This window comes from Nyctibius grandis, chromosome 11 (assembly GCF_013368605.1).
Source record: "Nyctibius grandis isolate bNycGra1 chromosome 11, bNycGra1.pri, whole genome shotgun sequence".
Classification (NCBI taxonomy): domain Eukaryota; kingdom Metazoa; phylum Chordata; class Aves; order Nyctibiiformes; family Nyctibiidae; genus Nyctibius; species Nyctibius grandis.
In genome coordinates, this window is record NC_090668.1 from 8,082,139 (window position 1) to 8,110,003 (window position 27,865).

The 27,865-nt window shown below is 38.1% G+C and overlaps 1 protein-coding gene across 1 annotated transcript in view; it reads left to right on the forward strand.

The window, feature by feature from the left end:
* Positions 1 to 2,986: 2,986 nt before the first annotated feature.
* CIB2 (calcium and integrin binding family member 2) overlaps positions 2,987 to 27,865 on the forward strand; it is a 42,251-nt gene continuing 17,372 nt past the window's right edge. The window contains exons 1-2 of the mRNA XM_068410663.1: positions 2,987 to 3,024; positions 14,332 to 14,366. Coding sequence (XP_068266764.1) covers positions 3,022 to 3,024; positions 14,332 to 14,366 — 38 coding nt within the window. The 5' untranslated portion in view covers positions 2,987 to 3,021. The remainder of the gene's footprint in view (positions 3,025 to 14,331; positions 14,367 to 27,865) is intronic.

Below are 27,865 nucleotides of genomic sequence, written 5' to 3' on the forward strand. Positions count from 1 at the left end.
ACAAACAGTGATGCAGAGGCTCTCTCTGATGATATGATAGGCTCTGCTGTCTAAGTAATAGTGTTGCCATTGCTTGCAATTGTGTTCGGTCAATTTATGCCAACTGTTTTGTTGTCTATAGGCTAGCACCTCCAGACAAATTTAGTGGGATCTAAGCATCCTCCTGTTGGTCATGTGTTGGAAAAGCAACTTTTCTATCCACTGCAGTAACATCAAACTGTAATTTTCATTTATTTTAGGATATCTGTTTTGTAACTGTGTATTTACAGTTAATTTTTTATTTATAGTTTGCAATAACTATTAAATAAGACGCAAGTTGTGACTGTTGGTGTAGCATAACCCAATAGTAATGTTTTGTAGTTCTGTACCATCTCTAAGGAACTCACAAGCATTTTAATTATTTTAACTCCACAGCACCTATTGTAGGTGAACACTATTACTCCTCATTGACTTGTGAGCAGAATTGTGAATAGCTTTCAAGTAAATAAAACAAGCCCCAAAGACTCGGTGGCGGGGGGGATTTCCACAGCATCAGTAGAAGATAGAAATTTTCCCTTGTAATCATTGCAAAGTAGTGATCGTTGTTACTTACTGTTGCAGTAGGAAGGGGGCATAATGATTCATAGAAAGTAGCAACAGAGTAAATTTACAGCTAGCCCTTCTAGATCAAAACTGTTCTTGTTGCTAACAGGGTGCATCTTTATGGAACTAACCTGCAAGGAGACAGCTGTGTGGGAGAGAAATTGTTGGAATGCTTCATGTAATGGGCATGAAATCTCGCAGGTTCTTTTTTCCCCAATTAAAAGTTGCAGCAAACCAACTTGAGCAGTGAAGGCAGTAGACATGCAACTGGATAAAACTCTATGTGGGTTCTCTCATTAACAGGTAAAGTGATCTCTGTTCATAGTAGCTTGATCTTCCTCTGATGAGGAATAAGAGCTTTCACACTTACACCACAGTCTAATTCTCACTGCATAATTTACAGAGGCAATTTAAGGTAGTATGACCTGTTGGAGGTTATTAAACTTACACCTCTACTAATAAATCAGAGCAAAGCCACCTGGTGTTGCAGCCGTGGCTAGTAACAGCTCGGAGCAGAAGACTGCACTGAAGGCCATCAGGAGTGCTAGTGTGATTTGTCCCACTCCCTGAGCTGTGCCCGTGGAAACAGGTCCCTGCAGCTGGGGTCAGATTGCAGCCTTAGCTGGGTGTTGAGCTATTGCAGCTGATGGCCATCTTGCTATAAAATATTAAATCTGGTGTACCTGTTTGATAGTATATTTTCTGCTCCATGAATTAAACATTTAGAGCCGATGGACAGTGGCTACTTAACCATGTTCTCTGGTATAATGGACAGTGTAATAGCAAGACTATTGTATATATACTGTCCTCCTTAGTAAACTTTATTTACAACTGATTGCAAGATATATGCTATGTGTTGCTAATAGCTTAAAATCACTTGCTTTGGCAAACAGTTTAGAGAAATTGAAATACAGTAAAGTGTGATGAAAGGCTGATACTGATAGCATTAAGGTCAGCTCTTACTGTGCACACAGAAAAGTATTGATTTGTTGTGGTAACTTATGCTGGGAGTAAGTATTGCTTAACACCCAGCTGGCAAATAAAATTAACCTTTGATAAATACAAACAGATGACATGAAAAAGTGCAAACTGGGAAGTTATCTGATCTTTGATACGTACAAACAGATAGGAGTGAAAAAGAGCTTGTGCATTATACAGTCTTTAAATTTTACCCAGTTAGTATAGCAAGATAATTATGCAGTGTAATATAGTTACCACTATAGCATGCTTGAGAAGAGCTAGCTGGTGTAGTGGAACCCTCAGTATTTGAATCCACTTTTTAAAAATCTGTACATTTTAATTTTATTTACTAATAAAAAATACTCATCAGAGTATGGAGAGAATTGAAGAAACAGTTTATTTTCTGTCCATATACTCAGTGGGTGCAGTTCCCTTGGTAAACTGAGTCTTTTAAAGCAATCAGCTCTTTTAGCAATACCAGTTTTCCTGCATAATTTCTCTACATTAGAATAAAACCAAAGCATTAGAATAAAACCAATGCAAGAGAAAAGTGGAGGTGGCAGAGTGGAAAGCCAGGCCCAAAGGCATAAACAGGAATATGTCTGTGAACCTCAGGATCTCTACCTCTAGCCTCCTTTTAACCACAAGTAAGTCTTACCTAGTTGATGCTTTCCATTTAGCCCCTCTGCTTTTTATTGTTATTATGTTGATTCTAAAGACAGAGACTAGCTGATATGTGTGTTATCTAGGGTACAGTGGGACCAGGCAGCCAGGAATGTAAAAGCAGGTGAAAAATGAAGAAATGAGATGTCAGTCTTTTCACTGTAAGAATACTGTTAAGTATACAGAATCACAAGCCTGAAATATATGGAGCCCAATCCACCCCTGGTGTCAATTCACTTCTGTATAATGGCATTAAAGATAATTTGGCCATTTATATTTAATCTGATTTGCATAGACAGGCAGCTTGAATTAGGTGGCTGTGAATGAAGTGCTCTTTCATGCAAATCACTTGCATTGGTCTGGTCTGACTGAGAGCAGCTGCTAGCTCTCGCATCTCAGTAGCACCAGATCATAGATATGAAACATGCTTAATTATATGCATAACCACTAAAGCCTGTGATGAAGCTCATTCAGAGTTGAGGGCGTCTAAGAACTTTCAGAACCGTGGAAGTTCTTAAACCTCAAGGGACCCTTATGGATTGTTATTTTCTGATTCAAAAAAAGCATGTTAAAAGAGCACTTCTAATAAATAGAAATAATGTATTTTACATATGTGGGGTTTTTTCTTCTTTATGTTCTGACTTACTCGTGGAGCATCTTTTGGAACATAACAAGAATCCAATACCACTGTACCTTGGGGAAAAGAAAAAAACGCACAGCACTAGTGGCTAGAAAAACAGATCAGTTTGGCCACATAATAAACAGTCGATTCAACTGTCTGATGTTTGAGTGGATGCTTGCTGCACTCTTAATCGAATGGTAGGTCTTTCAGAGTTTGTATTGTCCTTACTACTGTAGCTTCTTCCTTCTTATTCTGGATCTGTGCTGCAATATGTTCTAGTGGTAGAATCCATTTCTTTCACTGTTAAAATTCTGATGTTTGCTTATTGCTAATAAGCCTTGTTGAATACGTTCTCATCCCAAGCCATTTATTTTGCATATACGGTAGTATCTTGTGGTTTTGTAGCTCAGGGCAGTGCTGGTTTGCAAATCTGCATTTCTAAATGTTACAATGCTGCGGCAATATTGACCTTTGGCAGAGCTATACATGAAGAAGGTAGGAATTTTACACTTTCCTGTTCCTATGTGCACAAGTGGGAAGTGAGTAGTCTAAAGAAACTTACAACAGGTCTTTCCTCCCTGTTCCTGTCCTTTCTTGCTCAGCCTTCTTCCTACTGTTGTTATAAGAGCTTATCCTTCTGCAGATGTTAGATGATATACTTTTGTTTGAGTTTATTCATTTTGGCTGCCTGCATCTCTCTTACATGCTCTTTTATTTTTTTTTTTTAAATTTTCCTGGAAATCTGCAATTGGAGTTGTATTACTTTATAAAATGCACCGTGAGCCCTCTAGTGGTACTTCCTACCTTTGCTTTAGGCTGTGGTAACATTTTTTCTTTCCAGCTGTGCTTGCTTGAGCAGAAGGAATCACATTAACGTCTGTTTCAACTACTTTAATCTTGCTGATTATTTTTTAATTTATTTAATGTGAGAAGGGATACTTGCACTCTCTGGTATACCTGGGAGTTTGGTACCTCTGGCAGTGAAGGCGCATCCTTGATGGCCAGGTTAGAGCCTGTGGTTATAGCCAGAGTGTAGACATAAACATTTACTGGGGAGCCCCTGCGGCACCTGGTGATGTTGTGGGGATGCTCTGGACACTTTGCACCTCCATCCAGCTGTATTTAATGTTGGCAGCATGCTACAGGTCAGATCCGAGCACTGACTAGGCTGTACCTTTATCTGTGGGGAGACCAGCTGCAGAAACGTTCACTCTGCTAACCCGTGTTTTCAGTGCCTAGATTTGCTCGGGGTGTGTGTAATACGACTGCGCTGCTGAGCGCCAGTGGGTGACGCAGAGCTGCTCTCAAACATGAAGGTGCCGAGCAGGAGCGCCCTGAAGTCACGGAGCGAACAAGCGAGTGAGGCACCGAGGCAGTAGAGAGCTGATTTCTTCCAGTACTGGCTTCTCGTTTTTTATGTTATAAGAGCTCTGTATGCCTCTTAGAAAAGCATCTGAAAAAGGGGGAGAATGGCACCGCTGTTTCTGGGTGACACCTGCCTGTGATTTTAACGCTTTCCCTCCTGGCACATTCAAGTCAAGCCTTTGCAAAGATTTCCCAATACCGCGTCCTTCGTCACTGGGCAGGTACAGTCAAAACCAGTTCAATGCAGGCTTTGGGATTTTTTCAGCACATTCACGGAGTATACGTGCTCTAAATGCCTACAATACAGAGGAATCCAGCTACTTCTAATGGGATGCATTTGCATAGAGGAAGAATTCCTCATTTAAGATGGGTAATAAGCAGACGATATTTACTGATGAACAGCTAGATGCCTACCAGGTAAGATATCTTAGTGTGCATTAGGGGAAGAAAAGGAGTACTCTTAATATGTTTGTGGTGGTTTTTTTTTGGGGGGGGGGAGTATTTTTTTCTAAATATAAATGGAAACTTCATTTGTAGCCTGCATGCATCTATTCTACTGTTCCTGCCCAGCAATTGTAATAGTGTTCTAAGGCTGGATTGTTGAATATACTCAGTTGAAATTCCCTTCTCTGTATACAAGGAAAGGAGTCAAATCCTCAATGTCTGGACTAGGAAACAGGATAAAGACTGTTACTAGCTTGACAATGGGAGTTTTTAGTAGCATCTTTCTGTTGAGTGTTTTGTAAAGAAGAAAGTGTAGCAATAACCTCTTTTTCTGTCCCTGCTGCCTTTGCTGTCAGTAGAGGGGAGAGAGGGGGGAAAAAAAAAAAGTCTTGTCTAATTTCACTTCTCCTAAGGATAAGTCATAGAAATCTGCTTAATGTAATTCCAGAATAGGTATCTTTATGCTTGCATCCACTCCTGGATGGCAGTTTCTTACCTTAACAGAAGAAGTATGCATTTTATCTCCAGGGGTAGCTTATTGGTACTTCTTTATTTACTTCACATTGCATCAACTTAATTTTTAATCGGGTAAAAAAATAGTAATTCCCAGTTTTCAGTCATGTTTCAGCACACTGCAAATCTTACTGATGTGGATTGGGGGAAGCTATCTGCACAGTGGGCATCTTGAACAAGTTTCTGAAAATACAGTGAGGCAATATATTAAATAGAAGTGTGCTGAAGAAGGAGGCAGCTGACTGCTTATTATGAGGTACAGACAGGGCTGGCTGCGTTGCTCTGTTCCCTTACATGAAGCGATAAACATAGACACAATTAACAGTGCAGGAAATCAGCATTTAGTTTATCTCGTGACAACCAAGGGACAGATCCAGTGCACACAAAAGCAAATAACGTTCTTTTTTACCTTCAGGATCTTTGACTCAAGCCCTTGAAGTAGAAACTATGATTTTAAATACTCATTTTCTTTGGAGTTACTGCTAGCATAGACTTTTCACACGTGTAGATATTTAGCCACAGAGAGTCAGGCTAGAGATATATGCTAAAATGCTTTAAAATGTTATCCCATGTTGAAAATAAGGCATAAATTAAATGCTCTTATTAAATGCCTGGCCTTTTTCTTGTCATTGCGGGAAACGTGAAAATGGAGCTTCTTTAATTTCCACTTTGTCACACATCTCACCCTGACCAGCAGTCTGACACAGTAATAGTCTAAGTTAGTGGTCTTAAACTTAGTAGTCTTAGATCCAAAAAGGCTTTTTTGCATCCCTGCTGGATAGGCAAGAGGGAAATCAAAGATCTGTAAAACACCAATGTCTGTCTTCCTACTACCAATAAAAGTGAACACAGAACAGAACCCAACTGCAGCGAAACAAAACAAAATCCAAATGTAATTAATGTTATCTTCTTGACATAAACTGGCAAATGCAAGAGCTGAAATGTCATCCCTAATTCACTACTCTTCATGTAGAAATTGCCCTTCTCTAATGGCTTTTGCAGCCCCTGCCTTTCATAATGCTGGGTAATTGATCTCAAAGCCTGGCAGTAGTTAGGCCCAGTGGATTGAGTCAGCCGATGGGATTTCTCTGTTACAGGCGAACTTGCAGTTCATTGGTGTACTGCTAGATAATTTTTGACTAGTAATAGCATCTGTTATGTGGGGTAAGTACAATAAAATAACAAGTTTCAGGACAATAACTAATTTCCAGAATTTGTTGGGAAGGAATATTAGCCTCATGCTGTGAACAATCAGATAAAGTCCTTGTTTTGATGGTGATTTGCCTCTGATCCATTAGTGATTGCATACGTCTTGGATCTTTTAAGCATAGAAATTGTGGGCCTACTGCTGTAGCCATCCACACAGGGAGCTCTTGCCTCTCCACTGCATTCTGGGGGAGTATGCACTTGCTGTAATACAAACGGAGCTGTTTGACTTGGAGTTTGCCATCTTACCTGCCTTTTTCCTCATTTGTGGCATTCCTTCAGAACAGGAAAGGGGAGAATGGGGTAATGGTTCCACAATTTTTAAAATGCAGGTTTTTCATTTCTTGAACCAGCAGTTGGGTTGCCAGGTCCTCTGAACACTGGACTGAAGTACAACACTGTGTACCAGGGTCCACTGTGCAATAGTCTGTGCACATCTGTACCCCAGTGTACAGCCAGGAATCTACATAGGAATTGCTTTTAAAAGGGATCATTGATCAATCTTATTCTTTTCTAGCAACTGCTTGTGAATTTGTATGTCTGTGGGTTGGTACTGCATTCCTTACAATAATACCAAGGGTTACAGTGTCCATAGTATCAGTATGGCCAAAGAGTCAACCTCATCCTTTTTGTAAAATAGATTTTTTTTTTTTTTTTTTTTCCCCCCCAGTTCCTGTTAGAAGACTGTTCAAAACCTCCCTCCCCTCATGGTTAGACTTATAATTTCTTTATTTGAATATATTTCTGGCCATTATATTATCTGGTTGTAACTCCCACCATTTTTAACACAAATTGCTCTAAGCTTATAGCACCTGAATGCTACTTTAGTAGTGATTTTTTTTTTTTAACGCATTATGTTTTAAGCAATTGTTCCATAGGAGGCACTATGAGATGGAAAAGTGAGAAGTTGTTGTGCTTGAGGTATGGTAAAACCATATGGAAGTGGCTTTGGTTTTCAGGAGTAAAGATTAAGCTGCAGAAAAATCACCTGCTTGAAGAGCTAGCATACATAAATCTCAGATTATTAATATGATATTAGTTAAATAAAATAACCTTATTTGATTTTTCTAAACTCTTTGAAATGCCCATGTATAAACTTTTTTTGCATATAAACTGTCATATTGAAAAGTCAGTTTTTAGCAGAACCTTTACATTTAAATTATATAGTTATAAATCTGGTCCCCCACAAGATGACCTCAATGTTTTTGATAGACAAGTGTTTTAAGTACTCTTCATTAAGACTGGTGATGGGTGGCCAGTTGAAACTGTTTGTAAAAGAGATGCATAATAGGACTTGATAATATTAAACCTCTCATAGCTTTTTTTTTATTTGAAATAGGTAGAGGCAAATTAAAGAAGGACTGGAAAGCTGCAAATCTCCTAACATGTTGTCATATCACCTGTTATTAGGGTAGTGTTCTAGTTGGCAGCTCGTTAAATTTTCATAAGTTTAGTGAAATGTTTTGGAAATTAGGCTTTTGCAAACATTGGTTTCCTCACTGAGATTCACCTCATTTAAAAAGTTAGCCTTGTAAGAAAATGAATTCTGCTGGGGATTTCTGCTTCTTATGCCCTTAGAGTACTTGACTGTTTTGGGGTTGTTTTGTGGGTTTTTTTTTGGTTGGTTGGTTTCATTTTTTTACATAAAATGCAAAATCTAACCAAGGTCTGGCTAGGGAAAAGGTAAGTATTAACCAGCAAGAAACATGTATTTCATTGCAAGCAAAAAAATTTTAAAATTAAACTTTTACAATGTGTCTACAGATTTTGGAGGTCAAGTCTCATAATGAGAAAAGAAAATTAAGGGGAATTTTAGGGTTTTTTGAGTGGTGCTGTTTAAAGATTCTTGAAGCAATAGAAAATACAGGTATACAACAAAGTGACATCAGAGCCGTATATTGGGCTCGGTGCACTGCATTTCTCACGGAGAAACAAACAGATTGAGTAGGAAATGCATAGAAGCTGTGCTTGGGGTATGGATAAACTACTCCCCTGTTCAGTCAATCTCATTGCCTTTTCTGGGGTTACTCGAATAAGTGGTTTGAATTTGATATGAATTTGCTTCTAATTTTTTCCTTAATAGACAGAACCTAGAGAATATAGGGCACAAATATTTTCTATCAGATATTACTGTTTTTATTGCAAGCCGTTTCTTTTTGTATTTGTTCAATAATGGGATTATTTACTTTACATTATTTAATGCAGCCTCAAAACAAACTGATGTTTATCCTGGCTGTCTTCTAGGCAATATTATAATAAAAGATAGTAACATGAAATAATGACTTCCTTCTTTTACACAAGAATTTGTCTATTACAGAGCTAACTTTTCCCCTTTTATTTAAATTCTAGTCAAAGTGAGATTCAACTATATCTCATGAGAGTTATGCAAAACTACATGAAACAAGTTACATTATGATCTGTCAGGAAATGCCATTTATAAAGTGAATCTAGGTCATCAAGCTATCTTTTGATTTAAAAAGCTGTGCTTGACTTAATCAGGATCTCTGATGAAAAGGAACCCTTTGCAAGCATACAAAAAGTGTATTCATCTCAGGTTCTCCAGGATCATCTGTAAAAAGTACTTTTCACTTTGGTAGAGAATTGCTGTTAATGTGCAAATTTAAGTAGGATAATAATGGAACAAAGTTTTTGTGAAATTATCCTGTAGTCAGATTTTGGTTTCATGTTACCATTTGGTGCCTATATAGATTGAGCAAAATTACATTTGTTGACAGCTTCCTCAGTCCTTGCTAATGTCTAACTGGTTTTACTCCCATGTTGCAGTATAAATTGTTCTTATAGCTGCAGATTTTTCCTCCCGAAAAATGTTCTAAAATGTATATGATTACAAATGCAGATAGGCTGGATGTTACAGTCTCCATTGTCATTCTGATGCAACCATCATTTTTAAAGATAAAAGTCCATATGCCAGTACTATTATTAATGCAGATACTAACTCTGGCAGGATTTATTTTTAGTGTTTAAATCTGGATTCACTAAAGTACTTGCACAGCTGTGCAACTTAAAGACTGGCCCTAGTCTCATTGATTTCCAGTAACTCTTTATATATTAATAATAGGTCTTATATGAAAATTCATTTGCTTCTACCCAGCACCTTTTAACTTAGATTTTTTTTTTTATTACTTTGTAGGATGACGTTTTTATGGCGTTTTGGTTAGATGTTCTCGCATGCATTGTGTACTTTTAGCACAGTACAAAAGATCATTTGTGATTTTAAAAATGAAACCTCTGAAATAATTTGTGTGAAACGTTAATATTTAAAATGTTGCAGCATTCAGTACTTATCATTTATTAAAAGCTGCTCAGTCAGAGAGCTGTATGAATTTAATCTGTCTTGACTTGAGGATATTGTCAAAATTCCTGTCAGTCATTGGTTTACTTTATCTGTGGCTTGCTGGCTTCTGTTTGAGACTGTTTTTCTAATTTGGAGTGATTTTATATTGCTAAGACTGTTTTATGTTATTTCCTTATTTATAAAACTTTCCAATGGAGCTGTTGCAGGATCAGAATAAAACTGTCCTTATGAAACTATACATATAAAAGGCAGAATTATATATGTATTGTTTTAGAGGAGAAATAGACATTTAATGGGTTTAAGAAATATTATTTCGCAGTAGCTTTGCATACTTGAGCATTGCTATTCTTTCATTCTGTTGTTCCTTTCTCCAGTTTTTCTTCTCTTCTGTAGAGAAGTGTTTTGCTTATCTATGTGAAATTAGTTTTATTTGAAAAGTGTGCTTTATGCCCAATGATACATGTTTCTAAAAGTGGTAAGTGATAATCTTTCATTCAGTGGACTCTGCCATTCATAAACTGCATGCTGTGCTCCAATATTGGCAATAGATCCAACAGAACAAATTACACGTGGTCTGATTCTGGAGCCATACCTCATGTTATGCTGTGTATGTGCACTTTACGTTAAGTTAAGCATCAGCGTTCTCAGCACAGTTAACTCTATTCCTATTTTTTGCTCAAATCCCTGTAGAACTAAACATAAAGCAGAACCACTCTAGGAGTTTGCAGTGAAGTCTTACAGCCTAGTGGAAAAGGTAGTGGACCACCATGTTTCAGTCTGTTCCTGTTTTGCCCTAAACCTGCATTCACCTGACACAGGAAATCAAAGAACAAAATTCTAACAGCCTGTACATTCTGCTCTTGTATAAGGTAAATTTTCAGAGCAGAGGCCATTAACCCTACTTTACAAGCAATGTTGAGTGACTTGCAGAAAGTCACACTGTCAGCCAAGAGAAAAGCCACCTGTAGAACCTAAGTACAGCAGCTATCTGACTCTTTTTCTCTGCAAAATATTTTACGAACCAGTTAAGCCACCTAAATGCCATATTTGAGAACCAAGTCCCATTATACAAGCTAATGATCTCATTGAAATCAATGGGAAATTTTCTGTTTGCTTTATTTTATTCACTTTGCTAGACATATGGAAATGGATAATTGCAGATTTAAGTGATATCTTACCTCCAAAAAACCAGCAGTGATCCTTTATGGCAGACTTGTAATTAACTTGATTGTTAAGGGCACAAGGACAGACTGAGTGGGACAGCTGATCTTAGCAAAGGAGCACATACTTCCTCAGGTGCTGGAGTATGTACCCTTTCAAAGCAAAGCCTCTGTTCTAAATAACCTAAAACCCACAAGGGGGCCTCCTGTTAGCAGTTTTTCAGGCCATTGTATAGCATCAGAAAAAAAAAAAATGATTCTCAGGAGAAATTCTTGACATAAATCTTGAGTTGGTAAGCATTATGAAAACTCTGGTGACATTGATTTGTTCAGTATTTAGTTTGTGCTTTTCTAGCAGGACTCCCAGTGGCTTTAGTGTCTAGACAGAATAAACAGGTTGCTTTTTAAGTTTATAATAAACTCAAATACAGTCCATATAATAGCAGATGTGTTCCATGATATCTCTGGCTTGAAGGAAGATGAATGTCATCATATGCATAAATGACAAATGGTTTCCAGGACCCACTTCACCTTTCCTCATGAGGGAGTTAATTTAACATGTTAATTTTTACTATTTATTGTCCATCATTGTGTATTTTCTGTATGAATGAAGTAGCCAGAAGAAAATTGGATGATTCACCTGTGTTTCTTTGGCCAAAAGTCTGTAATTAAATTGGAATCAAATTGCTGGAGTTCCAGCAACTATAAAATGTAATTATGTTATTTAGACCCTTGTTCCATCATGACTTTAATCCAACTTAGGGCTGTGCTTTCAAAAAAAAAAAAAAAAAAAAAAAAAATAAAGGGCAGTCTTGCACCTCTTTCCTGCCATCAACAGATACTTGTTTTAGCTTCATGTCTTGTACCAGCACTACCGACACTATATTCTAAGCCACTAAAAGGAAATGATCCAAGCTGGAAATTAATCCATTTTTGCTAGGTTAGTTTCCAAACACATTAGTTCCTTCTTTGAGTTCTCTTATGCAGTTATACTATTCATTGGTGTGAAGTCCACATAAAGCAAGAAGCAGAAATAAGATGCTGAGAAGCAAAAGAGATGGCTGGACTTCCCTTTCAGAGATGGTTTGCAGCCATGGCTTTTACATTTGCCATTTGAGACCAGACGGGCTTCTTAACGGTAAAGCATTTCTTAAGTGGTGTGTATGATCTTGCTGTGGATCAAAAGTATGGGCCAGGTCACAGGTAACTTGTGGTGCTCTGACCCTGGGTAGCTGTAAGATCTCTGCAAGTGGTCTGTGAAACCACTGCAAATTTATTGACACCCCTCATCCCTTGCGCACAATTCCATGTAATTGGCAGGCGTAACTGGGTTACTGCAGTCAGTAACAGTGGTCAGGCAGATACTTGCAACTACTTCTGTTACAAAAATTTTCGATATCAGTGTTTTTTAGATTATGTTAGTAAAAATTTTGTTTGATTAAAAAAAGGCAGACAATAGTGTTTGTCAAAGACATGAGGTGACTCAGATTCAAAAAAAAATTGTGGACCTTCAGCAAAAAAGGTTTATGATCTGCATTTTTGCATGATTTCTGGAAGGTAAAGGGTAACTTTTTTTTCATCTTTATCTCCATTTGCATATCAATTCCCTGTCAGCTTTCTAGTTAAGTAACAGTGTATGCTATTTTCTCAAGCCTATATAATTACGGGATGATTGCTGCTGAGGGCATTACAATTATTTGTGAGATTGCACCTGCCTTTCATTAGTAAATGAAGCATCCTTAAGTGACAATTTGACCGTAAGTGTTGAATGTGCTGGAATTAATGAAGACCTAACCAGCTGGCTCCTATTTCACTTTGTGCAGTTCCGGACAATGTGACATCAGTGTCAGCAGCTCACAAGGTGCTTCCTATTGTGCCTTGTAACACTATTCTGCTACACAATACACTAAAGGAAGAGCTGCTTCTCCTGCCACTTTATATAGAGGAGAGCAAGCAAACTCAATAATTGATACTGTGCAGGACCGATAGCATCCCTGGATACCTGAGACAAGCTGTTTGCCTGCTTCAGCTAGCTGTGATCATTTGCTTTTCCACTCCTTGGAAGAAGCAGGCATTTAGCCAGAATGATTCTCAGCTTAGGAAATAAATGCTTTTTCACTAGTTGACTGAAGAGCGGGACTGGAGGAGTCATACTAGTTGTGTGTACTTTTAAGTGTGACTTACCAAGTCTGATGATGTTATCTAGATGATCTTTCGAGGTCCCTTCGAATCCCTAACATTCTGTGAACATTCTGTGATCTTGTCAGTAGCTGGTTTAAAAATATGATTTATTTTAAATATGTTTACATTAAAGGAGGAAGGGTACTTAGGCAAATGCCTTGCATCATCACATAGGCCTGAGAGAGAGGTGGATAATCGGAAAGAATTTTGTGGTTTGGTGGTTGTTCCCTGTATATACACCCTCACCAGCTACTAGCTCTAAGAGAAGGTGCATATTCTCTGAATTTATGACCTGAACAATGTTTTAAACTGATCATCCGATATTTCATTGCCACCAGTGTTCCTAGTTTTGGATGCAGGGCAGAATTTGCCTTAAATATATATTAGATAAGATAGTGGGGATTAGGGGATGTTTTTGTTAATGGGATGGGACTGACTATTGTGGTTCCTCACAGCACCAGAAAATACAACTTGTTTTGTGACTGGTGTAGAAATACATTAAATGCAAACTATTTCACATCTCATATTATGGTTCTTTTGTGAAGTGTGCGAGTTCTTCTAGCAAAATGTAGATGTTCATAAAGAGTGAATTAAACCAGCGTAAATGCAGTCCCACCACAGAGCCATTCAGAATGCAAGCAAATGCTTGTAAGTTCTTTCATGTTCATCCAGCTCTACTTTGCATTCTAGTAAGTTATTTCAAATTCTGTGATATCACAGGGGAAGCTGAATAGTTTGCCTGCTCTTTGGAGCAAGGACTGTCCTTTTATCCATGTTCCCAACATACAGGAGTTTGCAGCCTTCCCCAAAGCGACCACAGTGCAAAGAGAGTAAATAACTAATAAAACACTTAGCAAAAAGAGTTAATAACTAATAAATAAGTACATTACTTTTATTATTAAATCAGTTGTCTCTAATAGAGGAATACTCCAAGTTAGAAGATAGTTTTCTTCATCTGTTTGTTATTTATAGCTTTCTAGATGCATTTCTTGAGTGTTTTTGGCCTATACCTTACTTTTTTGATTAAGTTTTGTTTCTGGTCATTCCAGAGTGGAGAGTTATTTCAGCAAGCTGTTTTTTTTTTTTTTCCTCCGGAAGTTTCACATTAACAGTGGGGTTTTTTATTGATAGCCCTGTTCTTAGGATATTTCAGTTATTTTATAGCATATATTGCTTTCTGAGTCAAAAGCAGATGGTACACAAATGGCATGTTTAATATCTTTCTGCCACATCTGAGTTTTCTTCCAAAAGGTTGAAAAATAATTATTTGCAGTTTTCAATATTTCTATAGTACAATAACACATTTTGTTTTTTAACAGGATTGCACATTTTTCACTCGGAAAGAAATCCTTCGGTAAGTAAATTGTATTAATTTTTTCCTTCATGATTTGTATGGAAGGGACTAAATCTTTTTTTCTGACTTGTGACAAAACCAACTAAAGCCAGTTATTTTGCATGAATGAATGAGTGTAGGATTGGACTCAAGATACAATTATAATATGTAAATCTGTATAAGGAAACAGATGGTGATTAGCTTAATGTCAATATCTTAGCCTTTTCTGGGGATAAGCCATTGAACAGTTGAGAACCAGTGACTTGTTATGAAAGGAATTTTCTGCTTTTCTGCTCAGTTATACCAGTGAGGGCCAATCAGTCAGTACAGCTTTTGGTATGGACTTAAGTGTGGGGAAATCTGGTGGAACTTAAACTGCAGAGTGCTGAGAATGTTTGTTTCTGTACAAACTTCCCCTACAGAAAGGGCTTGGGTTTTTTTGGTAGTGATGGACTGAGCCAAACTGAAGTAATTTCTGCCTATGTATATGCTGACTTCTTGCCCTCGATCCTGCCAGGGATTCTTGATCTTCTAACCATTCAGGTTAAGGATCTGTAAAAGTATGACACAGATCCTGTCCTGTCAATACACCTGTTGTTTTTCTGGAGGATTTTTGTCCCCTTAGGGAGTGAGAATAAATCTGTGGTATGTATCTAGACCCAGGGGCTCGTAATGCTTCAGGATTCTCAAATATGAATAGCTGCTCAGACATAAGAAGCCTTTGTTTTCATAAACATTGTGAACTCCTTTGAGATAAAAAATAGACATGGTCTCTGAGAGAAATGTTCTTTGCCTTTGCTCTGTTGCTGTAGACCTCAGTAAGACTGATGTTCAGTGACTCTGTCAGTGCAAAAACTAATGGCATGGCTTTGAGTGGGGTGCTTTATTTTTTGCTGGAAAAATAGAGGCTCCTTTCTTGCATACCTTGTTCTCTTTAATCACAGAAAAATGATGCACTCACTCCTCAGCAGTGCACGTCTCTGAGACCACTGCGCACTAAGAACATTGCAATACCACCACCTAAGCCAGGATCTAATTTGGTCCGGGTCCCTCTAACATACTTGTTACGGTTTAAAATTTAGTCACGTTGTTGGAATACATTTTCATGATACATGATGGTGTGACTGAAGGCGTCAGAATGTGTGCAGTGAGTGCGTGATAGCTGGCCCAAAGATTAACTAAGCTTAAAGCAGACTGGCTCCAACAGAGATACTGGTGACCTCAAAGCTAGTCAAGGCTTCACAAAAGTGAGTTACCATAGCATGGATGTAACTTCTTCAGCAAAGCGTTCCTCAGCTGTGAACCTCTAGAACTGATGCATAATCGTTAGCTCTAAAAGGTGTCATTCTGTGCTTGTGGTACCCTACAAAAAGTCATGCAGTGTAAATAAAAATGAATAGTCATTCTATGTACTGTCAGGGCTGCAACATTGTTAGTTTTGCTTGAGAATGCTGACTTCGGCAATAACAGAATTTGTCATCGCAGTTCGTTCAGAAAAGCAGCTGTGAGCCCAAAATAACAGAGACTTTGTGGTTTAGACATCAGAAGTGATTTGGTGATATTCCTGTACTGTCATTAGTTCCAGCAGTTGGATACGGAATAAAAGATGTCCCTGCATAGCCACCACATCTCAGATACGTATATTATATAGCCAGAAAAAAAAAATCCCTAATGGTTTAGTGTAATTTCCTGTATAAAACAGACCTTTGGCCACCTTCTAAGTCTTTTAAAAATCAACAAATACTATTCTTGTGTTTCACAGGGCTACCTTGATACACGACTTCTGAAATAAATTTGTTTGGATTGAAAAACTGAAAAAATTGCTTTATAGTTCTGAAATCCCCTTTAAACTCAAAATTGTTAAAAGCTTAATAAAGAGTGAATTACTTGTATTTGTACTGTGTTCCTATGAGGGAAATAATTGTGAATTTAAGGATTTTACATTTTACATAAGTTAAGGTTTTCTTTGTCGCTTTGAATACGTGATCTAATTGGAGAATTTGGACCCTTCTAGGTGAAGTGATTTGTAAATGGTGGTACTCTGTCATTTTGCTCTTAGGAGTAATTTCTTTTTCTCCTTTGGGATAATCTCTAAGGAAATATTGGAATTAGCCTGAAAGAATCATTGATTTCCACTGTGAGAAGAAAAGTGACTGCTTGTACACCTAGAATATGTCTAGAGAAAAATTTGTTGGCAAATCAGAAACCTAAAACATGTGCAGTACGGGCCCAGTTTAAAGAACATGACATAAAATGTGACCAGTTTTATAGCGAGACTGTAACATTGGTGGGAGGAGAATGGACTCAGAACTGTAAAATGCTGATGAGAGAAACGAAATAAGGAATCAAAGATCTCCACAGAAGTTATAATTAGGAAACTGCCAAATCTGAATAGGCAAACTTTTTCTTTAATCTGGAAAACATTTCCAAAATGTAAATTTGAGCCATCACGTACCACTGAGAAAACACTGAAAGTGTAGTTTGAAAAATACACTGCAGATTTCAAGAACAGGTGTTCTAAAGTAATGAAATTAGAAAATGTCATTGTATGGTAGGCAAAAAGGAATTTACTGCATTGCGAAATCTGGCTGTGAAATGAAGAGTCAGCAAGTTCTGTTCTCTTTTTCTGGGTTGCAGTGGATAAAAAAAATACTTGTAGAGAATGAGTTTGCAACATTCAGCTTTGACAAGCAGATAAAAACTGGCTGAAATGAAGAGATATTTCTGTATGGAATTGTCATAAAACTTTCACATGCGTTCTTCAGTTTTTCTTGACACATGAGACGGAGTTAAAAACATGTTGAAGTTTGATATCAGGGCACTGAAGACAATGTTTCAGAACATTCTAAAAGTCACATAATAAATGATCTGAATTTGCAAATATTTTTTTATATGACAGTATTCTGGGGTTGATTTTTGGTGTATGCTGTATCCAAAACCTCAGACTGTATTGCACAGAAGACCTGTGGTAATGGTAAAAACAGGTCACAATTTATTTTGGTAAGAGCACTCCATTGTGCTGCAGAACTGTTGGCAGAATAAAGGAATATTGGAGTAGAATTGGATCTTTTTTCCTCTTTGATTTAGGCAGGTTGCACAGTACTACAGATTACACAGTGCTGGACATAACATTACACGTGTCTTTTTCAAAACTGTGTCATTTGAAACTACATTTGCAGACAGATGATTTGTCATCTTTTTTTCCCTTGCATGGCAAGTGTGTCATAGAGTGGAGGAGGTCACTGTAATTCCTGGGACTTGGTAAAGGAAGCAGTGTTGAACTGTGGAAAAGATTCTCCTGCTCTTCAAGAACAATAGGATGCTTTTGTATCTATGAAAGTTTGACATGGAGACTGTGGGTGGGAGAGGGACTAGGGAATTGGAAGCTCCTGTCTACTTGTTTACTCTGTCCCTAGTCTATGTAAGCAACTAAGCACCTTTCACAAATTGCCCTTTTAATTTGTCAGTGTTACCTACCCTTAATATTTTTGTGGCTTTTAAGTATGAGGATATTTCCTTTGTCTTGTCTGTTCAGATTGCAAGCTCTGCCTGGTAAGGGTAATTAGAACTATTTTTACATGCAGTGTGCTAAAACTGATATTAGCTGTAGCTTTTAAATTTTATGGTGGTGAAAAAGCTGTTCTGAATATTTCTTTGAGGCTTATGGTATCTCTGAGAGGTGTTATTGTCACCTGGTAGACATGGTCATTTAAATAGAACAATTAAAGAACAGTGAAGTGTTGAACGTGAGAAATAGTATTTAAGTTAAAACAACCCTGACAGATTTTTAGTAAGTGCTGTTTCTCTAAAAAGCATAGAAATGTGAATAAAGAATTTTGTCTTGGTTTGCTTTTCTCTGCTCAGTAACATAAAAGGGCATGAGTGATGCCAATGATAATGCCCAAAATTGTTATAATTTATTGTGAAATAGAAGTGTAGCTTCTTCCAATAAGAAACATATAATGGACCTCAGCTTGAGTACTGTGAAAGCCTAATAGTGCATTTTGTATTTTGTAAGTGAAGTTGTAAGGAAACAATCTGTTTCCTGAGAAGAGAACAAAGCATGCACTTACACTTAATTACATTATTTACGTTAGGGTAAAGAAAAACTTTTCTGCTTGTGGGCTGTGTATAGGAGATAAGGGAGCCATTGCCTGCATGACTTTGCACCCTGTCTGTATCAAAAAGAGCAAAGCCAAAAATACTTATGAGAAACAGTGCAACCTTAGAATATGATTGTGAAAAATAGATATACTTGGGATAAGAGATTAGGTTAATGGATGGTGAAAAATAGATGCTCTGTTTGAAAAGTACAGTATACAAAGCTGGATATTAATGTTTAATGTAAAATGCTTAGAAGAATAAAGTCACGGGAGTAGTTCTGTAAAGGCCTAAAACCACGCGAGAAGGAATAGTCACTTGGAATCATTGTGTTTCTTCTTCTGCCTTATCCTCACAGTGTGATGTTTCTGCGTAGTAGGAGCCTCTACATAATCAGGTTATGATATGGCAGATAGTAATACAATCAATAGCGTGTGTTTACTGTATATAAACTGTTGAAAACAAATTGCTGTCTAAGGAATAGAGAGAATCAAGAGGTATTTCTGCATGTCTGAGGTGACGTTTTACTGGGTGGGAATAAAATGGGTTATGACCCCCTTGTTAATTAGCACTTACTGATTTAGCATGTCCCCACCTCAGTTAAGAGGGAAGTAAGTACTAGTGTGCATTTCTTTATACACTGCAGAATGCTCTCGGATGTGATATGAAGGAAGTGTGGGTCCGGTTCTGTTTAGGCTGAACTGCATTTCTTGTGCATCTGTGAAGTTCAGTGAGACAATCCAGCAAGGAGTAACCTTACCAAAAAAAAAGTGAATAGTCTTTTGGCTGAAGTCAGCCACCCAGGCTGGCTCAGCATCCATTTGCATATGTGTTAGCGAGGACACAAGGGAAGGGGCACAGTTGTGTAGGTGGGAATGAAGGGATGAATAAGGCAGCTCCAATTTAGATCAATTTAAACTGATGTAAACCAGCATGAGACTGCAATTACATGAAATGGGCTAAGTGTTTCTATCTGTCCCTACAGGAAAAGTAGCCCATCAAAAAGCCCAAACAACAACATATCTATTTTCTGCTGGTTTAATGAGCTGAATCAGCTCTCCGAGGGATCAGATGAGTGCTAAAGCTGGCACAAGAGCCAGGGTGAGCAAATGCAACTGAAAATGAGGAAAGGAGAGGAGAGCAAGACTTAGCATTTCAGTACCAGTAAGGTGTTAGATAGGCTTAGTCTAACTTTAGTGTGTAAGACTTTGGTACTAGCATCAACTTGAGTCAACATAAATGCAGGCTGCAGTCAAAGGAGTTGAGGGGACATTCTCTTGATTGATAATCTGGGTGAGGATAATTTGCAAATTATCAGGAAATAATGGAATTTATGAATTTAAGGTGAAGAAGAAATGAACACAGAATAATGAAAATGCATCTAGGAAAAGAAAGAAGTAAGTTAGACTGCAGCAGAGGCAAACATGCCTGGTGAAAGAGAAAAATAGAAAACATAGATCATTGTTGGTATTTGATAGCTATTTATCACCAGAAAACCTAAATACACTGTTAAGTCTTTATTAAAAGTGGTTAATTTTGAGAAGTGCTTAACACAACTAAGAAGATTCACTCATGGGCCCAGGGCAAGAACATATTAAAGAATGGTGTGTAATGTAGACATATTTGTATTATCACTGACTCAAAACATTATCTAAAATACTTACAAGACAGCTGACTATTTTTTAGAGTTGTTCCTGATTTTGTTGGTAGGTATGTGTTAGGGCTTTGAAAACACGCCCCGCTTTTCTTAAGGAGAATGTGGGAATTAGACCAGTGTGTATTACTTCAGGACACACCTTTGGTGTATGGAAAGATGCCAGAACACACTGGTAGACAATCAGTTTGTAAGTGCCTAGAACACAATATGTGCTCAGAGGCAGCCACTGTGGATTTGTTAAAAGCAAATCTCTTCCTTTGAGTGGCTGCTCTTGTGGATAAGAGAAAAGAAACAGATGCAACATATCTTTATTTTGTGAAGTCTTTTATATATTCCTGTATGTAGTAGTCCTTTTCTACCTGTGTAAGTGCACTAACCTCTTGGCTAAGGTCCTATTGAACATACATACTTAGGAAATTTGTAAGAATGGTAAGAAACATTGAAGTGAAGAGGGTTGCAGACACTATGAAGATCAAGATTCGCTTTTTCAACAGTGCTCAATATATTAGAGAAATTATTAGATCCAAAATGAGCAACAGGAAATTCACACAGTCAAGTACTAAGAACTGAGAAATTTGCAAGTGCAGAATGCAATGTAACAAAAAAATGGGGCAGGGGGTTAGTTGATCTAGTTAGTGTAATTTTAATGAACAAAACCCACAAAACTCCCTGATGCCGTTGCAAAAGAGGGAAATGTAGTGCCAGGGTGCATTAACCTCAGCATTGTATTTAAAATGGGAGATTTTCGTTCTAGTCAGCATTGTTGGGACCTGAGTAGGAAGAGACTGTCCAGTTTTGGGCATCACCTTTAGAGAAAGATTTCTTGTACTGGAAAATCTCCAGTAGAGAGAAAGAAGAATAAGGGAAAAACGACATGTGAAGAAAGGTTGGAAAAACACTTTATTCATAGCAATGAATCTGTTTATGTAACGTGCCTCTGTTGTGATTGTAAATGGGAACAAATGGTTGAGTTGTCTCTTATAAGGCAGTATTTCTCTTACTCAGTTTTGTACATCTGGTTTTCTAGCAGACAAGCTTTTACTCCAGTAATAATGCTTATCTGCCAGCCAGCCCATCTTCTATTTCTCCCTGTAGACTAGTACAATTTGGCACATACCCAAGCATTCAAACACAGGTGTTCTTGGATGTCTGTCCTAGCCAAAAAGCGCAAAATCTGTAAATTAAAGTTGTGTAGCTTGAGACTGACTTAACTGAGCTAGGCAACTGCTGGGGGAATATGGCACTAAATTACCAAGCTGGGTGCCATGTGGACAGCCAACAAACCTTTGAACCTTTTTGTAGAAGAAAACTAGTAATTCTGTTGCATTCTCTTCTCTGCCTGTTTCTTGGCATGCTTTTGACAGGTGAAAGGAGGTGCAGAGGAGCCCTTCTAGCCAATCCAGCTGTATGCTGGACTTTGAATCTGAAACCTGCCTGAGAGTTAAATTGGGGAGATAAGCAGTGGTTTCCTCCAAGTGTCTGGAAAGCCAGCCTTATAAGGGAGCAAATGCAGCAAACTGCTTGAGATGCATCTCCCTGTGGAGCAAGTTGCTGTGCAGACGGAGGGAGGGCTTAGAACACAGCTCCTGTTTTTCTAACACATCCCATTGCTCAAAAAGTTTGGGGTTCATATGATAAAAGGGGAAATTCCCATATTGGCAGCTTTGGGGAAAAAGCGTCTGCCAAGAGAATAAAGTTTGGGGGAACTCTATACCCTTGGGACTCTTCCCGAATTTTGTGCAAGAAGCTGCATACAGGAAGAAAGTGTATCCTGAAGGTGCTATTGATCTTGTTAATTATGTTTCTATTCTTGTTGTTAATAAAGTTGCTGTATCCTCTATGAATGAAAAAAAAAAAGGCTTCTAGACAATTCCTGCATCTCCTGTACCATAAAGCTTTCCTTTATTTTAGCCAGGTTTTACCTGTTTTGCTAGGCTCAGGTGAGGACAAAATCATTCTCAGTTGGTGACATGTTTATTAGGTTCTAAAGGCCACTTTAAAGCCTCTACTTATTTCTAATCAATGAGCCATTACAAGCTTTTCTCTTGTTTTCAGCACTCCTTTAGTGCATAGTTCTTATTACGAAGTCAGCCCAGCCAGCTGTAATGTATTGTCACTGGATTTAATGGTGGTGACTTATGCATATCAAGCCAAGGAATAGCTGCTGTGTGTTTCAACGCACCCTCTGGTGACCTTGGGTACAACCTGACTTTCTCTCGAAGCTTAACAGCAAATTAAAACGATCGCTGCAGTGTGTAGCCTTGGAAATCTCTTTTTTTCAGGTCTACACAGGTGTAGCTGGATGAGTTTGGAGACATCCCAGTCAAGCTGTGTCCAGCAAATATCCACGAAGTGTCACCCTTGCTGATTCCAGGATGCTGCACCCTTGAGCAGTGGGGACAGACTCTGACCCACCTTTTTTACCATGTAAAATACTCACAAGTGGTAGAAGGAAAGTTAGCATAAGCAGAAAGTAGGGTGTGGAGGCAATATGATGTTGTTTGGTGGTTTGTTTGTTTGTTTTTTTTTCCTGAACACAGCTTTTTTTGTTTTCACTGGTTGATGGGCAACTGAGTTGATTTTAAAACTTCTGCTGCCTGCAGGGGTAAGTCTTTTTCTGCCCTTATTTAATTGATTAATTCAATAGACAAAGTATACCCCCATTTACTTGCACAGGCAGTACTGCTGTTGCAACTGCATCAGTTACCTCAAGGAGCTGACTGTGAAAACTTTTGTATTTTCAAACACATCAGTTCCCTGAACCTCACTGCAGTTTTTTAAGTGTTAGTGCTTCTGCAAGGGAGGTGAGTGGGTGGGTGGGCTTGAAATTTCTGCAAGGGCAGATCAGTAGTTTGGGTTTAGACTGGATGAAATTTATACAGAATCACAGCCTTAATCCTTGGTTATAGTACATTAAGCTTAAACATACACCAGAATCTGTGGGGACATGGCATCATCAGTAAATTAAATTTGTCATTAAATTTGTCACTACATTCCCTCCCACTCTCATCTGTGGGAGGGAAGGCACTAGTAAGCACTGCCAGCTTTTCCTTCCCTTCTTCCATGCAGAGTAAATAAGGCATCCTGGCAACAAAGAGAGCACACCCAGGAATGGGAAAATGCTTCTGCATGCATCCAGAAGAATTCTTTGAAGCGAATATTACTGCAGGATCTGTAGTCAGTACTGTAAAGACAGTGAGACTGGTTGCAGGTCCTGGGCTTCTGAATATGTATGATGGTCTGTATAGGGCAATGTCAGCCTTTCCAAATCTACATGTGTTTAGACAGAACTGCAAAACCTTATGTTGCTCCCCTGACAAGACATAAATGTTTCTGTGATTAGGGCAGAGAGCAAAAGCAGCTTTAGGTTATTTTCAGAGATGCTTCTTGGTGAGGGGCATGCTGAGTAGAAGGACAAAAAGCTTTTCCTCTCTAGGTCACAACTGCTTCTGATGTGTTCAGGTCATCTAAAGTGCCTTCTGTTTCTATAAGAACAGGAGAAATAGAACCTTTACCAGAGTTGTTTCTTTCCTGTTTACAGTTAGTAATTAATGTTATGGAGGGATGTGTCAGAGCAGTCAGTAATCTGTACAGTGCCAATCGGTGCAGCATTTGGGAGATGATTACTGAGTCTGACTCTCAGTGTTGGTCATAGTACTTGGTCCAATTATGGCAGTGGTATGACAAATCGATGTAGTGATGTATTGCATAAAGACAGGAGGATTATGGGTGTAAATAACCCTTATGTCTACTGGTCTTTACATGGTCTTATAGAATAATTGATCAGAAATGCATCCAGTTTCCTTGCCAAAAAGTAAATACTCACCCAGTGTGGTGTAGGTTACTCAAGTGAACAGAAGTGTTGCTGAAACTCATGCAAAAGGGATGGTGTTTCACTGTGATATGTGGCTTTCTCAGGATCCTGTAAGAGGCTGAGGCAGGTCTGTTACTTTTCCTGCCTTTTTTCTACAAAATCTGGTCATTTGAGAGACTGGCAAGCCAGTGCTTAGTTTGTCATAAACCGGTGCGTGGTGTCCCTGCAGAGCTTGCCAGCATAAAGAACTTTCAGTGGGAAAAGGTGTTACTATTTTTTGGGTTGTCTGTTTGTTTGTTTATTTTATTACAAAGGATGATGGATCTTGTGCAATATACTGTGTGTTGGTTTTGGAATCTAAGCTAGAGAAATCTTATGGCCTTTTTCATTGTGATATTAGTTAATCATGCCGTGTAATAAGGCTATTGCAGAGTTGTAGGATCCTTGCAGATAGAAGTGTGTGAAAGACTATTTTATTGCTGTAATTTAGTTTGCAGGAGTTGGATCACAGCCACTTCCTACAGACTCATTTGGATGCTTTAGTGTGCAATCCACTCAGGTGGAAAGCTCTTATACCTACAGATCTTTGAGCAATTGGGTGAATTAACGGAATAGTTAGTGGGAGAACAGGATATTGGAGCTGCCTTCACATCTGCTGTTAATTACTTGCTCATTTCTGTGTCCATCATCTGCCTTCCAGCTAATTCTAGCAAGAGTCCTGCTGAGCCCGAGGCGGTGTGCTGGAAGGCTGTCTAGGTACTAGTGCCTGGCAATGCCTTTCTGCTCATGTTCAGAGATAAAAGAAAGACTCAACTTTAAATGGACGTACTGGGAACATATTACCAGATTTCTGGAAAAATAAATACTGTCTGCATTGTGGATGCTGCTGAACAAAACATAGGTGTAGAAACTGCATGTACTAACGTGTATAGCTAGGGACATATATATATTACAGTACAGATGTTTGGCAGGGGGAGGTGTTTTCTTGCTTTGGTTGTTTTTCCCCACCTCCCGTCCCTGGGCATGCATTTCCCTTTCTGATTCTAAAAATTAAGTGAGTTCTGTCAGCAAATGTGTTGTTCAAGTCGATTCTTCTGGCTGTAACTCCTCGTAGAAGGGAAAGTGGAATTAGTTTTATTGTAAGCTGTGGCAGCAAACTGAAGGAATGCGTTTTTATTCTGTGTCCTTCAGCAATGTTTTTAGCTAAAACCTAATCCCTTCAGAGGGATGCTTTGAATATTTTTTTTGAGATGCTTTCTGAAATCAGTGTATTTACGTTGTATGGAGGTGTAAATGTGCTAGGGTAGTACCACTTTTCTTGAAGGAATTGCAAAAACTCAATGTCTGAAGTAGTAGGAAAAGCACAATGAGAGAGAATGCATTAGTCTTGGGTAGTTGTACTTACCACGGTGCCATCAGGTGGACGTGCTATATTCTTTACAGTTAATGTAGGTGCCTTGTCCACAGTAAAGTAGGGGTGTTTTTGTTGGCCTTATACTAGAAGACACAAATTAGTTGATATCTGTGGGAAAAGAAAGGCAGTTCTAATATCTTAATACAAAACCTAACTGCTCTGCTATGTGCCTTGAGGCTGTGCACTCTCTTTGATCTCTCCCCTCTAAGCCTCTGTCATTGAAATAAGATTTTTGCTTCACAGCAAATGGCATCGGGGACACAGCATTGCAACCTGTCATGTGCCTTACAAGGGTATTTCTTGTGTTAAAATAATATTGTTTGCTCTGTAGGTGGTGTTTCAAAATTTCTTACTCAATTTGGTGAGCATCATAAGAAGCTAGAGTATTTCTACCAAAATAGTACTGAGTACCAGATCACTGTGAGTCACAGTGGTGACAATGAAGTGCTTTTTTATGTACCCATAATAAGTACTTTTTATTTGTCATCTTAGTATTCAGTCACTATTGTAGCACTGTTATTCCCAGTACTAAAGTAACTTTAAATTCACACTGTTGTGGCTGTTTCTTTTGTTACCATTAACAGGTGTTTATTTACTCTTGTGATATGATTGTATTTCAGTAACAGATACTTTCCCACAACAGTTTTAGACTTCTGTCAAGTTTGTTCCCAGTAGAAGTTGACTCAGCTGGTTTTTTTTACAGATGAGGTTTGTTCAGAGTTTTTTATTGAAAAATAAGAGAAATTCTATACCTTGCATTTTAGATTAATATAACAAGTTTAGTAAACTATGAAGCACAGATCACTTTGTTCCAATCCCTTCCATGTCTTCTGAAAAACATTATGGAGAACTCCTTTAAGATGCCCAACTCAGTGTCTGTATTCATAGTCCTGTTGGAGAAGACAGAGCAAAGACAGAAAAGTCTAATACTAGAGGAAGCAGAGAAGTAAATCTTGGCAGTTAAAATAAGCAGGCATTGCCAGCTAGTGTGTTTTGAAATGTTGCCCACAATGGTCAAGCCGTTCCAATGACAAATGCCTTATTTTCATGAAGACTAGAACACCATTTCAGTATTCTAGCTTTAAAAAAAAAAAATCCTTAGATGGGTATTTGATTTGAAAGGTTTGCTTTCCTTTAAGTGCTTTTAAGCTGTTTTTTTCTGTTGTATTTAGGAACATCTTTGTAGCTGCTGTTTACAACAGGGAAATCAGTTGCTGGAGGGGGAAATGGCTATTGCATCTTGAATTACACAGTATTTATGAAATGTCTGTGTGAGCCATGGTAAGCAGCTGAAATATGCTTAGATCAGTGGATATTTAATTTCCTGTATGGCACAATATATTGCTGCACAGTGTAAAGACATTAGTTGCCTAAGATCCAGACAAAACATGTTTCTATGTTCCATTTATTTGTTCTTTGTGACACATCATAATCATGACCAAAGAGGTGCTGAGAAAAGAGATGCCTGTAGATTATTTTCTCCTAGTTTTTGAAATTCATTACCCACATTAATCTGAAGTAGCTCAGTTGCTTGTGGGGCTTGTGGGTTGCTGAAGCTAAAGCTGGAAAGATGAAGGGGTTGGTGAGGCATTACTTCCTGTATTACTGGTTTGTTTATGTTCTGCTGTTTAAAAGATGTTAATCTCTATTTGTAATTGTTACTATACCTAGTGAGCAGGCAGGATTTTTTTGTTAAAATGAAAATAAGTCACAAGATAATAAATATAGCTTTTTCACTGTATATAAGTAGTACATGTGACCTAATCAGAGGCCAGAATACTCTGCATTAGTACATAAGACATGGCAAAATGACCACTTTCTGCCCTAAGCAGTTTGTGAATTAGGTGTAAGACCAAATTTTCACGTATGACAAAAATTACATTTTATAGTATGTGACACTTCCTAAGTTTTCTGTGAACAACAGCTACCTAATCTTCCTTCCTATTCTTTTTACATGTGATAGAGAGGACTGGCAGGTCATACATTCATGCTAAATATATTGATCTCTGGCTAATCTTTGAGCACTAGGATACATGTGTTCCCTCTCCAACCTTTTTGTGCTGTTATTTGACAGGATCTTGGATTCTAGATACTTGCCTGCTAGAATGAGATACCACTAGAATCAGTAAAATCAGAAAATCGGTAGAGTTGATCTCTCTAATATATGAATTGCTTGTAGACAGGTAATATTTTACTTACCTGGTGATTTCTGTCTGTAGTTTGAGAGCTCAAAATTTGAGATCCGTTGGTAAGTTTGAATTGAATACCCATTTTACCTGAAATGTTTCTGTTGCTAGTTTGAGTGAACATCCCAGTGAGAATATATGTGCTGAGATAGTTTTTAAATTTGCATCCTGCTTAATTTGATGTTTTCTTTACGCATGGCTTTTTTTCTCTCGGCTTTTGGGCCACGCTTTTGAAGTCATTCACTGAAATATTTGGAGACAGCAAATAAAGGGTGGGATTAACACTTGTTAATTCAATTAACAGTTGGAAGTACTGTCATAGAAACATTTGTGCAGTCTTTGCCCAGG